This window comes from Chenopodium album, chromosome 18 (assembly GCF_948465745.1).
Source record: "Chenopodium album chromosome 18, dcCheAlbu1.1, whole genome shotgun sequence".
Taxonomy (NCBI): domain Eukaryota; kingdom Viridiplantae; phylum Streptophyta; class Magnoliopsida; order Caryophyllales; family Amaranthaceae; genus Chenopodium; species Chenopodium album.
Window position 1 is genome coordinate 2,994,391 of NC_137851.1, and position 18,621 is coordinate 3,013,011.

The window sequence follows — 18,621 nt, forward strand, 5'->3', positions numbered from 1 at the left end:
CCTTTTTGCTTTTGACCAACGAGGGCGAAAATGAAATTCGCCCTGTTTGTTTGAAATACAAAGACGAAAGTAACATTTGTCCTGTTTGTTTCTTTTTTATTTTGTAAAATAGCAAAAACGTTTACTTTGTTGATTTATTTTATTGAACAACGAGGGCGAAAATGGAATTCGCCCTCTTTGCTCTATTATAGAGAACGATTTTGTGAATTCGCCCTCTTAGCTCTATTATAGAGGACGAAAAATTAATTCGCCCTGTTTGCTTTGAAGTACAAAGACGAAAGTAACATTCGCCCTCTTTGCTCTGTAATAAAAGGGCAATTATTATTTCGCCCTCCTTGATAGAAACTAACAAGGCAAAATCAAACTCGCCCTCCTTGATAGAAACTAACAAGGCAAAATCAAACTCGCCCTCCTTGATCAATGTATATCGCCCTCTTTGATCTTTTTTCTTGTAGTGTTATTCAGCCCTCGTAATGCCTGTTTTGATGAGCTGAATTGAACTGAACTGATTGAAGCTGAACTGAACTGGACTGAATTGTTTATGAGAGAAGGAAATTAAAAACTGAACTGAACTTAAAGTAAGTTGAAGAGAACAGACCCGTAGTTTAATACTCGTACTGCACTTCTCTTTGATTTGATTTCGTTGGACATTCATATTTTTGACCATTAATATTTTTAAAAGAAAATACAAATACATCATATGAATGTTGTAATTCACCGATAAGTTATACTCGTAAAACTTATACTTTCCCTATCTCTTTTTGTTTGCTCCATAGTTTACTTGTCTGTGAAAGCTTTACGAGGCAAAAAATAAGGGACATAGAAAGTAGTAGTGCTAAAGTCAAATTGTTATGTAGTACAAATAAATACTCGATCTATCTATGATATTGATATGATTTGATAAAATAATCCATCATAGTAATGCCCTGCGAGGCTGCGACAGTAATTTGTGTACGTTCTATAAAAATTACTCTGTCGTAATTACAATATTTCCAAACAGATGACTTTAAATATTTCTTACAAACATTATTTTCAACTTGGTACGTTTAATTAATTTATAGTGCCCTGTGACAATATATATATATATATTATAGGGTTGGAAATCAAGTTGGGAGAATCTTTACTGCTCATAACAGTTTGAAATACCAGTAATTTTAAATTTCAATCTTTATTATTAAGTATTATTTTTAGATTCCTTTTGGATAAACTGATAAACAAGTTTCTAGGGGGAAAAAACTAAAACTGAGGGTTGTCATATTGTCATGAGTACATTAGTTAGAAACTTAGAAATTTAGAGTGTAAGATGTAGTTTATCATTTGGGGTGAAGGAGCCAACTTATTTGACAAATGACCACTTTTTTGCCATATAATATAAATATAGTATGTATAATCTTTCAATTTCATAAAATAACCCTTTAAAATAAACCCTTTTAAAATACAAATTACTTGTAATTCGTAAATGTTTTCCCTCGAATCGGAATTGTTCATCATTATGTGCAGTATTTTCTTTAAATCCCAATTTATGAATCGTCTTGATTTTCATATTTGCTGATTATAATTATTATTGGAGTTATGTTTAATTTAAAAAAAAAAAAAAAAAAAAAAAAAACTTCTTTCAACTTATTTATGTAGATTTTTTATTTTTTTAAGTAAAGTTATATAAGCGCCGGTTCTTATTCAACTACCTAGCCATTTCTAAGAAATTGTATACGGAGGAGTAATTAGCAATGGAAATTAATAATAGTACTGTTTCTTTTAATTTCAATTATATGTAAGATGTAACCATTATGGAATTATGGAGTAGTCCGTATATTATTGCATTAATATACTTGTACTATCTACAGTATATTTTAATCCTAATAAAACACAAAATGTTAAGGCTTCAACAGTTCAACTAGCTGAGGTCCAATGAAAATGGGAGTAGTACAAGATGATTATAAGTCAACAAGTAGTTGCGTTACAGCTGTCAACCTATGATTACAGCAAGTGAAAAAAACTAATGATGATGTACTCCTTAATGGAAATATAATTACACCTTAAAGATGGAAAAACTCACTTCCACTGTTTACTCGAGATTCCAAGTTCCTATTTTTGTCTCTTAGTTTTTTTTACTAAATTCATACTCCATTTTTTTGTCGTTTTGTGTATAAACCCTAGCGTCAAAGGGTATTGAAATTAGAAGTTTTTCTCAACTTATAGTTGGATTTAAAAAATTAAAAGACATACGGAGTACATATTATGTGTTGTTCAGTTGACATCGAACTAATTATAAGCCTTTAATAGTACACCGTAATACCATAGTAATTAAATGTTTTTAAAGTTATTAGACGTGGTCATTATATTAGGCGAAAGCTAACAAACGTTTCAGGGTGTTGGATAATATAATTAAAAGTAGAAATATTTTAATTATATCAATCAACGCGTGATTTTGTCATGCATTCCCAAATTGAGTATCACTTTAAGAAGTATTTTAAATGCTTATCTAATGTCTCTGGAGCGTTCATTATTAGCAAGATCCTTATATTATACTCGTAAGTATTTATAACTTCATTTTGGATGAAATTACCTCATTAGTATAGATTGAGTAAATGAGATTTATTGCCTTGCATATATGTAATAACTTTGTATATCTTTCAAAGTGAATATTAATTGAGGTATTAATTTGACACACCAATATTGACATCAACTAACAGTATCCCCATGCTATAAGCATAAAAAGAGTAAGAGGCTTTTTGCAAGCATATTATTAAGTAAGGAGTAGCATGGGAGAAAAAAAAATATCAAACTTAAATTAGTACAATTGCCATTTAACACTACTTTATTATTAAAATCAATAGCAATTGTTTAACCGAGTTTTTACTAATATCAAGTTTCACTTGTTATATTTTGAAGTAGTTTTCAATGCACACAAGTGTATTAAAAATTATAAACCATATATTTTGTTTAGGGTTTTTTTTTTTTTTTTTTCCCTCCGATATAGAGAGAGTATTAGATGAATTTGTCGAGTTTCTAAATATGAAAATTAAAAAAATAAAAATATAGTGAGTATTATGTTTTATACTTTTATGACACATTATTAACATCCAATCAATCTAACACCCATTTGTAGCAACTACTCCCTAGTCCCTAACTACTTGCCCCATGAATCTATGATGCAGCTAATATATATATATATATATATATATATATATATATATATATATATATATATATATATATATATATATATATATATATATATATATATATATATATATATAAGGAGGATTATAATCAAACCTCAATTTTTATTATTTTATTGTTTAGTATTTGCGGGTCAGACACTTAGGAGTAGAGTAGAGCGTAAAAAAATCTCTACACCCAAATACCCTTATTTGATAGGATTCGAATTCCAATCCTCTAAACCCTATTAAATGAGTCAACACTTGTTGATAAATTAAATGTTATGGAGTAGTAAGTAATATATTGATAACTGATACATATATATGCGTGACATAATATTCCCACAAAACTACAAAAGATATAATTTTCCAAATGTCACAGATTTAAAAAAGCTGAGGGTTAAAAAAAGTTCCACTAGTAATAGTGATCTTAATTCGTTGACTTTTGTATTTTTTAGTTTTCCAAATTATGAACCACACTTGATTGATCAATCTTCACTGCCTACTTCACAGATTGTAACCCCCTAATTTGAAATTTTGAACAAATTTTGAGTAGTAAGAACATTTTCCCTTGATTAAAGATATGGTCTGTTTGCTTTAATACAGAATTTTATCAAATTTTATGAAATTAAAACACATTTGTTATAATCTGGTAAGACAAATTGGACCACAACATTATCTTTTCCATACAACCAAGTACAAGTACAACCAAATGAGCAAATTGGTTTGCTCTTATATATGGACATCTGATATTAAAATAATATATTATGTCCGAACTTGTTTGAATAATATAAATTGTGTCTAAAATTTCTTGAAATATTTTTTTTTTTCAAACTTATTGTTTTAACCTTTTTTTTTTTTCATTTTTTATTTTTTATTTTTTTAAATTAGTCAAAATAAGATGAAATAAATAGATTCTAAGATGTGAAAAACATCAAATCAGACTAGAACAAATCTAGGAAAAAATGCATATGAGATCGTATAATTCTAGAGAATATAGATTCTTTTAATAAAAAAATAAAAAGTAAAAACAAAAGATATAATATCATATGATTAGAGTATCTAATGATATTCAAGACACAAGTGGTACATTTATTAAAAATTGGACCACCCTAAACCCCTCATTAAACTATATACCGAGTAACGGAGCCACGTCTTTATAGTTAAGACAAAATTAATTCCTGTTTTTTATTTTCTTCATTTTCCGCTCCAAACTTCCCATTGTTTTGCGAAAAAACCTGAAACTTAAAATCATTTTTCATCATCTTTATTACAAAAAAAAAAAAAAAAAAAAAAAAAAAAAAAAAAAAAAAAAAAAAACTGTGTTAGTGTGTTTCTACTACCACTAGCTAAAGTCACTTTCATCATCCAAATCTATGGCTTTTCCTCCATTCTCTCTCCTCTCAAATCTTCTTCTTCTACTTTTATCTTAATTTCTGCATATTCAATTTCAATTGAATTTGATATAATTTTCGATTTCAACTATTTTTCCAGATCTTCAACAAATTTCTGCTATACTATACTATAAAAATGGCGGATACTAATAATAAACATCTTCTTAATAATCATAATAATAATAATAATCGAAGAAGTATGTCAGATGAAATCCTTGAATGCATCCTACCATATATTGAAGATTCCCGCGATCGATCTTCAGTATCAGCAGTGTGTAGAAGATGGTACGAGCTAGATCGATTAACGAGAAAACACGTAACGATTGCTCTGTGCTACACAACAACGCCGCAACAACTCCATGATCGATTTCCGAACATCGAATCGTTGAAGCTAAAAGGAAAACCACGAGCTTCAATGTATAATTTGATTCCAGATGATTGGGGAGGTTATGTGGGTCCATGGGTTCAGATTTTGGCCAGCTTTCCTCGTCTTAATAAGCTTCATTTTAGGCGTATGATTGTTAAGGATTCAGATCTTCAGCATATTGCTAACGTTAAAGGTCGTAATTTAATTTCTTTGAAGTTGGATAAGTGTTCTGGCTTTTCTACTGATGGTTTATTGCATATTTCTCACTCTTGCAGGTAATTTTTTTTTATTTTTATGTTTATTTGCTTTAAGTTTTGATTTAATTTGTTTTGTTTGTTTCGTGTTTGGAAAATGATATATGTAGTCTTAAGTGCTAACTATAAGTCGATATGTTAAGTCGTTAGGGTTGCGTATTGTTTTACAGTATGAGTAGTATATTAATTATTACTTGTAGTAAATTAGTACAGTGTATTGTTACTTGTTAAAGGATTGAATCTGAAGTACTCGTTTATACGTTTATATACTTATGTCAAAAAATTATATACTGTTTTAATTTTTTTTTTTTTTTTTTTTTTGAGATATCGAAAATTGAAATGGTTTATTATTTAGTTTTGTTGAGGTAATAATTTTAAGTACCTTAGGTTTCGGAAAAGATAGTTGACTTGGCTGTTTATTTATCGTACAGAGTAATGGAATAATGTAGTTTTTTTGGGTTTTAATGTTCTATTGCCCTGTTTGTTGAGTTTGTTATAGGGAATACTAATTGAATTTACATACCATCATCTTGTTAAGAGTTGGGCTATTTTGGCTAACTTGTTCTTCCCTAAACACCACCTGAAATTATGTTATTACTCTACCGGGGGTATTGAGTAAGATGATTTCGGGTGGTGTCGATGTAAAACAAGTTAAAGTAATGTTTTGCTGTAATAAAGTACGATTTAATGTTGGCTGATATTGTGATTGATTGTATTTTTGGACTAAAGATCATTTTTTTTGGATTGTAAATGGTTTAATGGTTTGAGTATTGTTTGGAATTCTTGTGTTTAGCACACCGTAGGCATAAAATGGATGTTAATTATATTGTGATTGCTTTGACAAGTTTGACACTCATGGTTAAAAGAGGTAGAAGAAGAGAAATATGGGCATAACGGGGAAAACAGAGAGAGGTCAAAGATGTTTTCCTAGTAATCTGATACCATGAAAGAGATTAATCCCTTGATGGATTCCATTAGATCATCAGTTTATATACACCAATACAAGCGTATGACTAGGCTATAATGCTCTAAGTTAGGAACAAACTAATAATAACAAATATACACTTAATGTAAGGGATTTGTTTTGTTGCTCTTGGTGGCTGTTTCACTTTTCTGCTGTGCAAAGGGCATCTTATTACATATTTACATTGTACTCGTAGTATTTAATGTATTAAAAAAAGGCATGCCTAGGCACTGACGTGCAATACAATAGGGATCAAGCGTTTTTATTGGCCTAAACAAGTAGATTCACAGGAGCGCAGGGGAGACACAAAAAGGTGCACAACTGTATTTTTTACACCAATCTTAAAAGTTATTTATTTAGTTCACCTCACTCTAACAAGGTGCAACAAAGCGCTGAGGGATCCTTACACCTCGATGTGCCTTGAGCTTCTTTTGTACATATGAGCATGTAAAGTTATTGTGTCCTGTACTATAACTGTAACTGTTATCAAAGGCTAAGCAGAGGTGACAGGAGGCATCTGAGTGAATAAGTGAAGTTATGCTTGACAATAATCAAATTGTCCGATGGAAACTTAAACTGTGGATGCTGAGTAGTGTGAGTAAAATGTGGAGTTCTCATTAGTGGTCAACATGTATGTAATTGGTTGGGAAAATCGTATACAGAATTTAACCTTAATGCCATAGTCACCTTGTGAGTGGCTAGTCGCGAGTACTTACTGTTCAGATTTTGTTTGATGGTTATGCCTAAGGTTTTCCCTTTCTTTAGAGGAATGATAGGTCTGATCAGCATTTGATGATATCATCAGTGCATTGGAGGAATGATAGGTTTGATCCTTGAAAAGGCCAGTATATGAAGAGCTTAAACCAGAGAACAATGGGCAATGACTTAATCTAGAGTGCAGACTGTAATTGCGTCTATTGATGGGTGTAGATATAAATTAGTAACTGATGGATTGTGCTACCAGAAGCAAAAAAAATCATTAATTTACTGGTGGCTGGTGTTGACACATCCTCCAATTTGCAATGTTACGCGCCCCAAGCAAAAGAGGGGCAAGAGGGTGGCAAGGTGAAGATTTGTATCTATTTGACCACCAAATTAGTCCATGCTTGACTTAATTTTTCAATTTTAGAGTTTGATGAAAATAATTTAGATTTGCTATTTTGAGGTAAGATCCTTGATAACAGCAAGCAGCATATTTTGGGTTTTTATTCATGGTTGTCAGGCGAGTTGAATTAAGTGGATTATGCACCAGCTGGTTATTTTCTGTCATGCAGTTTCTTTTATTTCTATCTCTCCTTTCTCTCACGGCTGGACTGGCTGGATTTTATATGATTGTCGTGTCCTCATATTCAGATCCAAATTTAAGATAGAGTTCTGTGTCACTAATTTTTTTTTTTCCTTTTTATTAATATCTGTGTTAGATAATTGGATTTGTAGCTACCCAATCACTCATTTCCCCCCTCTCTTTTCTGGAGTTCATGGTAAGAAGGATTTGCTAGTAGACAGTAGAGCTGTAAGTGCTCTGCCCAGGATATACCTGATTGACTCTTTTCTGATCCTGTTATGATTTTGCTTCCTCTTCCTGGTATTGCTATTATATTGATGTTCTTATATAGAAGTGCACAATCATTCACAATATTTTCCTTCTTCTCAAGGATGTGGTTTTTAATACATGTTGAATGCTTATCTTTTTTTACTGGACAGGAAGCTAACTATGTATATATGTCTTACTTGGTTGTGTCTAGTATGTCTACTTGGCTATTAACTTTACTTTTCTTCCTATGAAGGAACCTGAAAACACTGTTTCTGGAAGACAGTGGTGTCGATGAAATCAACGGTGAATGGTTTCACCAGCTGGCACAACACAACACAGTTCTTGAAACTTTGAACTTCTATATGACTTTTTTGGAGCAAATCAAGGTTCAAGATCTAGAACTTCTTGCCAGTAGATGTCCTTTAGTCTCTGTGAAAATTGGAGATACTGATCTTGTCCATCTTGGAAGCTTTTTCCGTACAGCGACAAGATTGCAAGAATTTTCTGGTGGATCATATAATGAAGATTTAGACCAATATGCTAACATTGTATTTCCGGCTAAATTGACCTCATTGGGTCCCATGTACTTGGTGGAAAGTCATTTGACTGTATATTATCCAATTGCGCACTTGTTGCTGAGGTTGGATCTTGTTTACGCATCACTTAATAGTGAGGGGCACTGTGACCTGATACGTAGATGTCAAAATTTAGAAGTTCTGGAGGTATAATCTACATTTTTCTCTCATTAAGCATGCTGGTTTTGTTTTTGTTTTCCTTTGATGCTTTAACAAAACACATTTTTAGTTTCTCTTCTTTTGGTTGATTTTATCTCTCAATAGTGTTGCCTCATTTTTCGTAATAGTAATATATCTTGTCTTCATATTTGTTGTGACCATGTTTTAATACCCAGATTTTTCATCTGAACTTGCAACCTTGAGATTCTTTGCTTGCTCTAATTCTTCTCATGTGCTCATTGTTTATCTCTTGTAAACAGACGACAAATGTTATTGGTGATCAGGGTCTGGAGGTTGTATCTTTGACATGCAAGAGACTGAAGAGACTTCGTATAGAACGAGGGGCAGATGACCAAGGATTAGATGCTGAACTAGTTACACAGAAGGGATTAATTGCTGTAGCACAGGGATGCCCTGACCTGGAATACCTAGCGGTTTATGTGACCGACATAACAAATGAAGCCTTGGAATGTGTAGGTGCAAACTTGATAAATCTGACTGATTTCCGACTTGTATTACTCGACAGAGAAGAAACAATAACTGATTTGCCACTCGATAAAGGAGTCCGGGCTCTTCTACAGGGTTGTAAAAACATGCAACGCTTTGCGTTGTACCTCCGACAGGGAGGTTTGACTGACACTGGTCTTGGTTACATTGGTCAGTTCAGTCAAAATGTGAGGTGGATGCTTCTAGGTTATGTGGGGGAAACTGATGCAGGGCTACTCGAATTCTCTCTGGGCTGCCCTAGCCTTCAGAAACTTGAAATGAGGGCTTGTTGCTTTACAGAACATGCACTTGCTACTGCTGCAACAAGACTGACTTCTTTGAGGTACATGTGGGTCCAAGGATACCGTGCATCTCAAACAGGCATTGTTGATATTGTACAAATGGTTCGACCATATTGGAACATTGAGCTGATTCCTGGGGATCAATACAGTACCAACCCCGACAATGATGGTCAGCCTGTAAGGGTTGACCACCCATCCCACATTGTTGCTTATTACTCGCTTGCTGGACAGAGAACAGATCATCCAGCGACTGTTTACCCGCTACCTCTGCCAGATCTCTAGAGCCTGTATATAGTTCCACTTCTGTCCAATAGGGATCTTCTGCGCTTACATGCACTCTGCTCCACATCTTGTTCATACAGTTTTGACATCTTTCTTTGGAAAACGAATTTGATTGTTGAGACCATTTTTTACATTTTGCAGACAATAAGGTTGTTTCTGAGCTGTTGTATTCTTGTTGTAGTTATTAGTATCCTGATCTCATTCTCATATACCCGATGTATTCTGTGTATTCCATCTCATTGTTTGGCATGCTGCATTTTTGGAGCAAAAATGTTAAAATTTGCCTATTGAATGCAGAGGTTTGTGGTGTCCTTGAGAATAAATATTGTAGTCCTTAACTATATATGGTTTTATACTTGCCTACTTGATGCATTGTGAATCTGTACAAAGTTTAATTTTCTAATTGGCATGTATAGTATAGATGCCTTAAACTTATTCACATCTTGTTTCTTATGCAGGGACTGAGGACTCTATCTGCTACAAGGCCTAGGCCTACACGCTAGGCAGTTGAGCTTGTTTAGTTTTCTCTCCCACAATTTCTTTCCCTGACTCATGTGAATTGGACTTAATACTTAAGCCTCCTCTTCTGAAATGAAGGGTGAGCCCCAAATGTCGAAATCATCTCATTTGTTTCTATTGCTCTTTCTAGTTTCCTCCGCTTCTTATGTTTGGGGTTGATAATTCCTATACCAGTAAGAGAAGCCATTAGATTTTAACCATGTTTTTAACCTTGAAGATGAATGTATATAGAGTTACTGTTCTTTTCGATTCTCTTCTTTTCTGGTTTTCGCTGCACAAGCCATGTAACAGTTAATCAAATAGCAGGGCATAGAAAAGTCTGTCATAACTGTGCTGTTCTCCTTTGTTAACCAAAGCTATCTCTTAATTTGGTTTATCAATGGCATAACAATTAATTCTTCTGTTATTAGTTGCATAGCCTGTTAGGTTGTGTGATATGTTTATGTTTGGTTTACCACAATAAATCTGTCTGATGTATTAGAAAGCGACTTGTCTGATATCTCAAAATTACCCACAGGATGAATCAAAATTCTGAGTGGGCTGAAAATTATGAAATAAGAACTTGCAGGATATCATATGAATATCCTACGGGAAACTGAGCATACTAAATTTCACTCGCATCTAAATCAAAAACAAATACAGGGTCATAAATCCACAGAATACAGACACTATGAACGAGTTTCTGGTGCATTCGCAATGCGCATTCAGAGTTTAGTATATCAATCAGATCTTGATTCATTCAACCGTTTTCGACTTATCTATTTTGCAGACATTATATATGGACCAAGGGTAACCCTGCTGAATTGAGGAACCCTTTGTTGAAACTTGTGAATTTGATGAGTTGATCTCGACTGTCTGAAAGCAAACCCAGAAGTTGTTGGAACAGAAACATCCAGGGTGTACCCAGGTTAGCAATGTCAATTATTTCTCAACAACAATTTTGTATGTATTGTTCTTTGTTAGCTAGCTGCCTCATTTACATTATTGACCTTTTTTCTGAGATTATAATTCTATCAGTCAACCAACCACTTAATTGGTTGCTATGATATTGGGACCAATGAACTAACACTAATCCTGTCATTAGTGCTTGATTAGGACATAATTAGTCGGCTTCGACAACGTGCAACGCAGGATGCACAGTCCCAACCTCAAATGGTTGACTTGAGTAATATAGATAATTAACATTAACTAAACTTAATTCACTCTGTTCATTTCAAATGACACAATGAATGTTTTTTTCAATTTTTTTTTAACTGTAGTGATTTACAAATGTGAAAAGTACTACTAGATTAGCAAAATCTAAAGAGAAATTAGTGTTAATTTATTCTTTGAATAAAAAGAGCATCATAGATTTTCCATTAAGTGTGTTTTATGGTTTAGTCATAGTCTACTTTAAAAAGTTTCATTAATCTTAGAATAAAGCTTAAAGATGGGTGACATTATGCTTTTCTTTCCCCATAATATGTGCAATTTGCAATTGCATGGAACTATTTAAAAGAACAAGGAGCCATAAATAATTATGTGGGATATTTGTCCTTTACCTTAAAAAAAAAAGTTGAAGAAAAAATAGAATAAACTGTACTGGATCAGTTTGAAATTGGGGAACTTTAATCTCTTAGTTTGTGTTTCAGAAAATCAAATCTTTTGTCTATACCTCTTTCCCTTTTTTTTTCCTCCTATTTTTTTGAGGGTTGTAATCCCCATAATTATTTTGGCTGCATACATGAAAAGTGAGTGTATGAACATTAGGAATTCATATTGCTGCAATGATATGCACTCCCTATGATGGCAACTTCAATAACAGCTACCCCAAAATCCATGCAATATTATTGAAAGGGGCAACACATTCCGAAACACACACCTATCACGTTACATTTGATCGAGTGTCATTTTTAAGGAATTGGTTACATCTCTCTAACTCTCTCTTTAGATTTTCACGTCCAACAATAAGACTATATGAGTGATAATTTTTTGTTGAATCAAATTACGTGTATAAATAATATAGAGTATAATCAATATGGAAATTAGAGATTCAAAAGTTAATTACTGAACATAATTAGAAATTGGTTTATTACGCGCATTATTTTAGAACATCTTAAAATAACGAGGTGGTCTATTATTTTGGGGTGGGAAGATCAGAGTTAATATCAGAGTTAATAAAACTTCAACCGCTCGACTAAAGAGGGAAGCTACCAATAGTCAAATAAAGTTCACATTCTATTTGATCCCTCTATTTGCCTATTATCATTAGAATATAACAATTTTATCAAGTACTTGGAAATTATATATTACCTCCGTTACATATTATTTGCAACGATTAGACATTTTTCCCCTCTATTTTATGTCAAATCGTTGCAAATAATATAAAACGGAGGTAGTATATAATTTCCCTCCCCTTCCAATATATATACTTTATACGTAGAATTATGCCTAAACTTTTTTATGGTGATACTCATGCATAATTCTCTTCCAAGAATCATGACCTTTAAATTCAACAAATGAATCTACAATTTTTTAATTAATTTGATCATGCATGTAGTAAGTTAAATAAGAATCTTGAAAAAAAAAATCGAATGTTTTTATCCTGTCGGGGGATCAACCCAATCATTTTGCTTTTACTCTGTAAAAAGAAATTTTAATTTTTAGTGCCGAAAGTTGTTGTAAGATTCAATTCTTATCTTAATTTTGCACCTTGTAATTTCTTGAATATAACATTACTAGAAATTCAGAGCTCAAAGAGATGAAGTATTCTCTACCCAAAGAAGGAATAAATAAGGTGTAAATCAAGATAATGGAATATTAAAACTACTATTAAGCTTCCTAGACCATTTGAAAAGAATAGTCAAAATCTCATTCTATATAATGGAAGATAATGGAGATGCTTTGTTCCCACAACACAGTGTTAAATGTGTAGACTCGACCAGTGGCGTATCCAGGATTTCCAAATAGTGGGTTCGGAATCAGAAAAAAAAAGGAACGCGAATACATTAATTAAATATTCAGTACATTAGTTCAAATTTCGGATTACAAATGGATTACACTTAGAAAAATGAAAAAAAAAATAATAAATTAAAAAAAAAAACCTACAAAAGCATTCTTCGAGTTTTCATACTTTGGAAGCGTATCAATACATCATCATCACTAACTCTAGCAAATAAGTCTCTCTCAAGAAAAGTGACTAAACTATCATTCAATAATTGATCGCCCATACTATTCCGCAACTTATTTTTTACATAAGTCATTGATGAAAACACTCGTTCCACACTTGCAGTCGCCACCGGAAGGATCAATGCTAGTCGTATAAGCAAGCAAACCAATTTGTAAGAATTATGCTTATTTGTTTCAACAAGCACCATAGAAAGCTCATTAATATCCTTCAAGTCTCCAAACCTTGCATCTTTGCGCATATCATCAATAAAAAATCCAAGTTCATGACGAAGTGCAGTCATTGTCATATCATTAGTTGGAAATTCATTGGGATATAGCTCAGCAAGTCTCATCAACTTTTGCTTATCAAATGCCGCAAATGAATTGACCGGATTTAAGCATGATATACAAATAAGCAACTCCATATTTTCCTCATCAAATCTATTATTGAGCTCTTGGAGTTGTAAATCAATGACACTTATAAACATTTCTACCCGAAATCGGTGGAGATTAGAAACTTTGGCAAAGAAGCGTTTCGATCTTCCACGAGGAACATACATATCATCCATAGCAGGTACTTCCACATTATACTTATCACAAAAAGAAATTACAAGATGTAAAAAGTCTTCCCACCCATGGTCCCTCATATTTTGCAATCGCTCCTTAGTTAATGTTACAAATGCCATGGCATTAACAATATCTTGGTCCCCTCTTTGCAAAGCTTGGCACAGTTTATCAGTTTGGCCAAATATTTCAGACATCAAATGTATCATGAAAACAAATTCAAATGATTCAAATGTAGACATAATAGTGATAGCCTTCACACGATCATCCTTATAAATCTTATTTGATCCAACCTTCTCAAGAACTTTAACAATAGTAGAATACAATGAGGTAACATTTGAAACTCATTTGCAAACTGAAATCAAACAACAATCATACAATAAATTAACTACATCAAACAATCATCAATTTATCAATTATAAACCCCACAAATTATATTTATCAAACAATCATCAATTTATCAATTATAAACCCCACAAATTATATTTATCAAACAATCATCAATTTATCAATTATAAACCCCACAAATTATATTTATCAAACAATCATCAATTTATCAATTATAAACCCCAACAATCTAAGTATTCAATATTTCAATCAATAAATCAATTATAATTTATAAACACCACAAATTTACAATCTAATTAAATGAATTAACATTTAAGTATTGAACTATATAGAATTGTACTTGTAGAATACCTAAAAAAAAGTAGAATTGTAGAAATGTAGAATACCTTACTCAGTTGCCTCGCTGCCGTCGCTGGAGTCGCTGCCTCGCTGGGCTGTTGCCGACTTGCCGCCTGTTGGGAAGGTGGTGGAGCCGTGGGTGGAGGAGGAGGAGCCGTAAGTGGTGTCGGCGTGCTGGAGAGGAGTGGTGGAGCCGTGGAGGTGAGGAGACGAGGAGAGCTGGAGAGGCAGAGAGGTGAGTTAGGGTTTTCGAATTTGGGGGAAATAATTTGGGAGTGAATCAGTGAATGACTGAACTGCTGAATAAAAAAAAATTACAGAATAAAAAAAAAAAAGGGTTATGGCAGGGTTCGAACCCGTGCCTTCTTAATAAGAGGGGAAGTAAAGGCGCGCAAGGCAAAACACCACTAGGCTGCACATTGTTTTGTTGATATTTAGTGTAAAGATATTGTATTTAACCTTTTTTCGTTTTTTTTTTTTTAAAAAAAAAAACTTTTAATTTTTTTTCAAAAATTCAGTGGGTTCAATGAACCCACTTGAACCCAACCTGTATCCGCCCCTGGACTCGACTTATGTTTAAATTAACATTATTAAACTCAAGAATTTAGAAAGGAATGATGTTCACATTAACCATTTTTTGTGTGGTTAGAAGATGGGGGTGTAATTTGTAAGATTAGATATTTTTGACTTTTATTTCAAAAATTGCATTCTATTCAGTATGGAATATTCCCAAATGTCGTTCGTGGTTGATATATCTCATCGTAAATACATGAAAATGATACCAATATTGTACTTATTAAGGTAAAATATTCTTTCATACAGGTAAAAAAACATATTTCATATCATCTATATATACACAAGTAATAAAAGAAACCAAAATTCTATCGATAGGGTAGAAAGGAGAGCACAATTGCTTATTCAACCCAATTTCTCAAGTCGATTCTTTTTTTCTTACCTTTATAAATACATTTCTGTAAAAATTATACTTCATTTGATAATTTAAAGCCTTGCAAGCTACTAGATCATTATCTTACATGTTATTGTAGATGTAGCCTTTAATTTATTTTATTGAGTTAATTTTCACATAGTTATTTGGTAAAAAGGTAAAATATACTTGGGATATTTGTCATATGTCCTTAATAATGTAAAGAGGTTATTTATTAACTACCAAGGTGCTTTGTTTGTTAGTGGAATTCAGAGTCACCCCAATGACTAATTGATGCTGATGAAGTGGTTTGGTCACTTTGGCCATGTTTGATCCACTATAATCTAATGAATGGTTGATACGTCTTTTACATTTAGCATAAGAGCAAAAAAGCAAGCAATCAGTTTTAAAGGAATTACCCTTGAAGGTGACCTCCCTTTAGTCAGCTAATTTGGCTACTACTTTTTTGGTGTGACATGGCTTATTATCCTACTTGTCTAGATTCTTCTTTTTTTTCCTAACTTGTTATGCTTATCACTCCTAAAATAAATTAAAAAAAATTAAAAAAGGCGCAGATCGGGTTTGAACCTTGTTCATATTACTACATTAAGTAGTGTTATTCATGCTTATTGCTCCATTTAGTAGGGGTGTAAATAAGTGTAATATGATGCAGGTTTTGGTGGAATCTTAGTCACTTTGCTTCTGATAATTGCATGCACTTTGTTCTACTAATTGTGGAAAAGTGCATTAAGAAATTTTGTAGAATGACAAGTTTTTAGAACACTTGGTTAGCTTGTAGGGAAATGGAGAAGTTGTAGAATATTATGCTCAATCAATTTTCTGAAGCTGAAGAAACTGACTTATTCATTCTCATAAGACGCGAAACCCATCTAAGGATTATAAACAGCACGCGAAAAAATTAACCTTCAGATTGACCCTAGACGACTAGATATCATATCATGAGTACTCTCAAAAGGAAATCGTAATTCAAATATACATTCATTATACCCTCCAAAAGATTGAGATGTTTTCACATTCTATTGGTGTCTACAGACTAAAACCTGATGAGCTTGAGACATGTACTGATGTACCACACAAGAACCATAAGAGATAGTTTACCAGTTGTATTACCCTTACTCTAATGTGATCCTATATAGGCTGAGGCTCCTTGGTAGGCGCTACTGTACAGATTTTGCCGCCCATGAGGGGAGTCGAAAACCATTAATGCTTCACCATTCGTGTTGCTCCAATCGAGTAGCATCTTAGGCATGATGTTGAACGATTTTTGAAGCAATTTAAATGAGCCAGACGAGTGTTCTAAGAGTGATTTGGGCTTTTCATCAGTTTCTGAAACTGATGGCATAGCATTATCAGAAAGATTAGCAGTGGTGATATCATGAATGCTAGGTCTTCGTTTATCCTTCCCACCCGAACTCTGCCTTAGGAAGTACTTTTGGGCATGGCTAGCCACTTGAGTTGGAGTTTTCGATATAACAAAGTTCCGTGATATGTTTCTCCAGTCCCCCTTTCCGTGCTTCTGAAGTCCAAGCAGAAACCGCCTGCATAACTCATTGTTAATAACTCAACCTTCCCACAATATAAATTCCTAACATAATCAATCACATATCATAATGTTTAATCATATCCATTATCTAACATAAAAATAATCAGAAAACATAATCAAGGACATCCTGCATATATCAGACTTTTACAACAGAACTTGCTAACCTAATGCCAACTGTGGAACAATCACATAATCAGACTCACAATTTCTATAAAAACACATATCAGTACTCAGTATATAATTCGTGCATTCGCATACAAACCAGTGCAAACGAAGTAACACGAATACTCAAAGCAGTCTAACCTATTCAGTAATCACTACTCCAGTCTACAGCTTATAATTGCAATATACAATAAAATTTCACAATCAAATTTCATTGACAGTCACAGAAAATGAAAACATGAATTAGCTGATGTTACCTGTGTTCATCCTCAGTCCAAGGCACACCCTTTTTCCTTTCTTGATCATGAGGCCTAGACATAGACATAGACATGGCCATAGAGGCCGCAGACCTCTTCCTAAAAGGATCAAATTTGGCATTATCAACCCACTCCAAAGTGAAGGGAGAAGCAAGGTAGCCAGGAATCGGAACCAAGCCGGCTTCGATATCGGTTACATCTTCCAACAATTCTTTATACTGTTTCATCACATCCCAAGCAGATTTCCCAGGGATCATATCAGCAATCCTTGAAAATCTATCAGGGGTATTCTCATCAAATATTGCAAGTGCTTTCTCAAATCTCTTGTTCTCTTCCTTTGTCCATATTGTACTCTTGGAATCCCCAGGAAATAGCCAATTATCATAACTTGAATTTGTAAACAAAGAAGCAGGATATATTGCTCCCATTTCTCTCCCTCCCAAAACCCTTTTTTTTTTTTTTTGGAATTTGTGATTTTTATTTTATTTGTTTCTCTCACTAAAAATTTAGAATTTTAATTCATGGGGTTTAAGAGAGATGAAATGGGTGAATTTAAAGGGGGGATTTGAGGTGGTGATCAAATAGCAAGAACAGAGGAAATAAGAGAGGAAAATGAAGTTTCAGAATGACCCAAAATTTTTTGTTCAAGGAGAATCAGAATAAACTTTGGGTTATAAATCAAATTTGAAGAATCCCTTATACTATAAAGACCTAAACTTTATAAATTTTACTTCAGAATATCAAAGGAAAATAAAATAATTAATTAAAATTTCTAAAAAAAATATGGAAAAAGCCACCGACTTTGTCCTCCACAGCACTAAAAATTAGAGCTAGTGCAGACCCTACCAAATACTGCTACCTTACAACTTGCACTGCCTGCCCACTGGAGAAGAGGGGAAGAAGCAGAAAAGGCAAAGAAGAAGAACAGTACTCCTAGATTCTGAATTATTATTATTATTTTTAAATTTTTTTTTTTTATACAAGGTAAATTAAATTATGAAGAAAATTATAATTTTGTTATCTTTTTAATGTTTTTTTTTTTTTTTGGAGGTTATGACTCTTATGAGTTATTGGAAGTGTAGAAAGAAGCGGGAGAGAAAATGCTTTGACCTTTGCTTTTGGAGGTCGAATTTGAGAATGACAGGAAGGAAGGTGTGATGAAGAACAGTAGGCTTTATTTAATTGAGTTGCATTAATAAAAGCTTCAGGTTCAGCTGACTTTACATATGTATGAAATACGGAAGTTTTTTTTTTTTTTTTTTCCTAGGCTTGTTCGGCCAAAATAGTTGTTAAGATTGCATATTTAGTCGAGTATTAG

The 18,621-nt window shown here is 33.1% G+C and overlaps 3 protein-coding genes across 3 annotated transcripts; 1 reads left to right on the plus strand and 2 right to left on the minus strand.

Annotated features, from left to right (window-relative positions):
- The first annotated feature begins 4,380 nt into the window (after positions 1 to 4,380).
- Positions 4,381 to 10,276, plus strand: LOC145591167 (coronatine-insensitive protein 1-like). Its single transcript, XM_081647567.1, has 3 exons — positions 4,381 to 5,197; positions 7,928 to 8,396; positions 8,669 to 10,276. Exons 1-3 carry the CDS (start codon positions 4,692 to 4,694, stop codon positions 9,476 to 9,478), a joined length of 1,785 nt encoding a protein of 594 aa, XP_081503693.1. The 5' UTR covers positions 4,381 to 4,691; the 3' UTR covers positions 9,479 to 10,276.
- A 2,804-nt stretch (positions 10,277 to 13,080) lies between these two features.
- Positions 13,081 to 13,950, minus strand: LOC145590707 (uncharacterized). The gene has a single exon (XM_081647111.1). The coding sequence runs from the start codon at positions 13,948 to 13,950 to the stop codon at positions 13,081 to 13,083; it is 870 nt and encodes a 289-aa protein (XP_081503237.1).
- A 2,353-nt stretch (positions 13,951 to 16,303) lies between these two features.
- On the minus strand, positions 16,304 to 18,258 carry LOC145591169 (transcription factor DIVARICATA-like). Its single transcript, XM_081647568.1, has 2 exons — positions 17,304 to 18,258; positions 16,304 to 16,879 (listed from the first exon to the last, which is right to left on the minus strand). The coding sequence occupies exons 1-2, from the start codon at positions 17,729 to 17,731 to the stop codon at positions 16,459 to 16,461; spliced, it is 849 nt and encodes a 282-aa protein (XP_081503694.1). The 5' UTR covers positions 17,732 to 18,258; the 3' UTR covers positions 16,304 to 16,458.
- Between the last annotated feature and the right edge of the window lie 363 nt (positions 18,259 to 18,621).

Bases quoted from the DNA above. Each gene is read 5' to 3' on its own strand.
- LOC145591167 (XM_081647567.1), top strand. From the start codon at position 4,692: ATGGCGGATACTAATAATAAACATCTTCTTAATAATCATAATAATAAT. The intron at 5,198-7,927 runs GTAATTTTTTTT...CTTCCTATGAAG, and splicing joins CATATTTCTCACTCTTGCAG to GAACCTGAAAACACTGTTTC. The intron at 8,397-8,668 runs GTATAATCTACA...TCTTGTAAACAG, and splicing joins AAAATTTAGAAGTTCTGGAG to ACGACAAATGTTATTGGTGA.
- LOC145590707 (XM_081647111.1), bottom strand. From the start codon at position 13,950: ATGTCTACATTTGAATCATTTGAATTTGTTTTCATGATACATTTGATG.
- LOC145591169 (XM_081647568.1), bottom strand. From the start codon at position 17,731: ATGGGAGCAATATATCCTGCTTCTTTGTTTACAAATTCAAGTTATGAT. The intron at 16,880-17,303 runs GTAACATCAGCT...TGAGTTATGCAG, and splicing joins TGGACTGAGGATGAACACAG to GCGGTTTCTGCTTGGACTTC.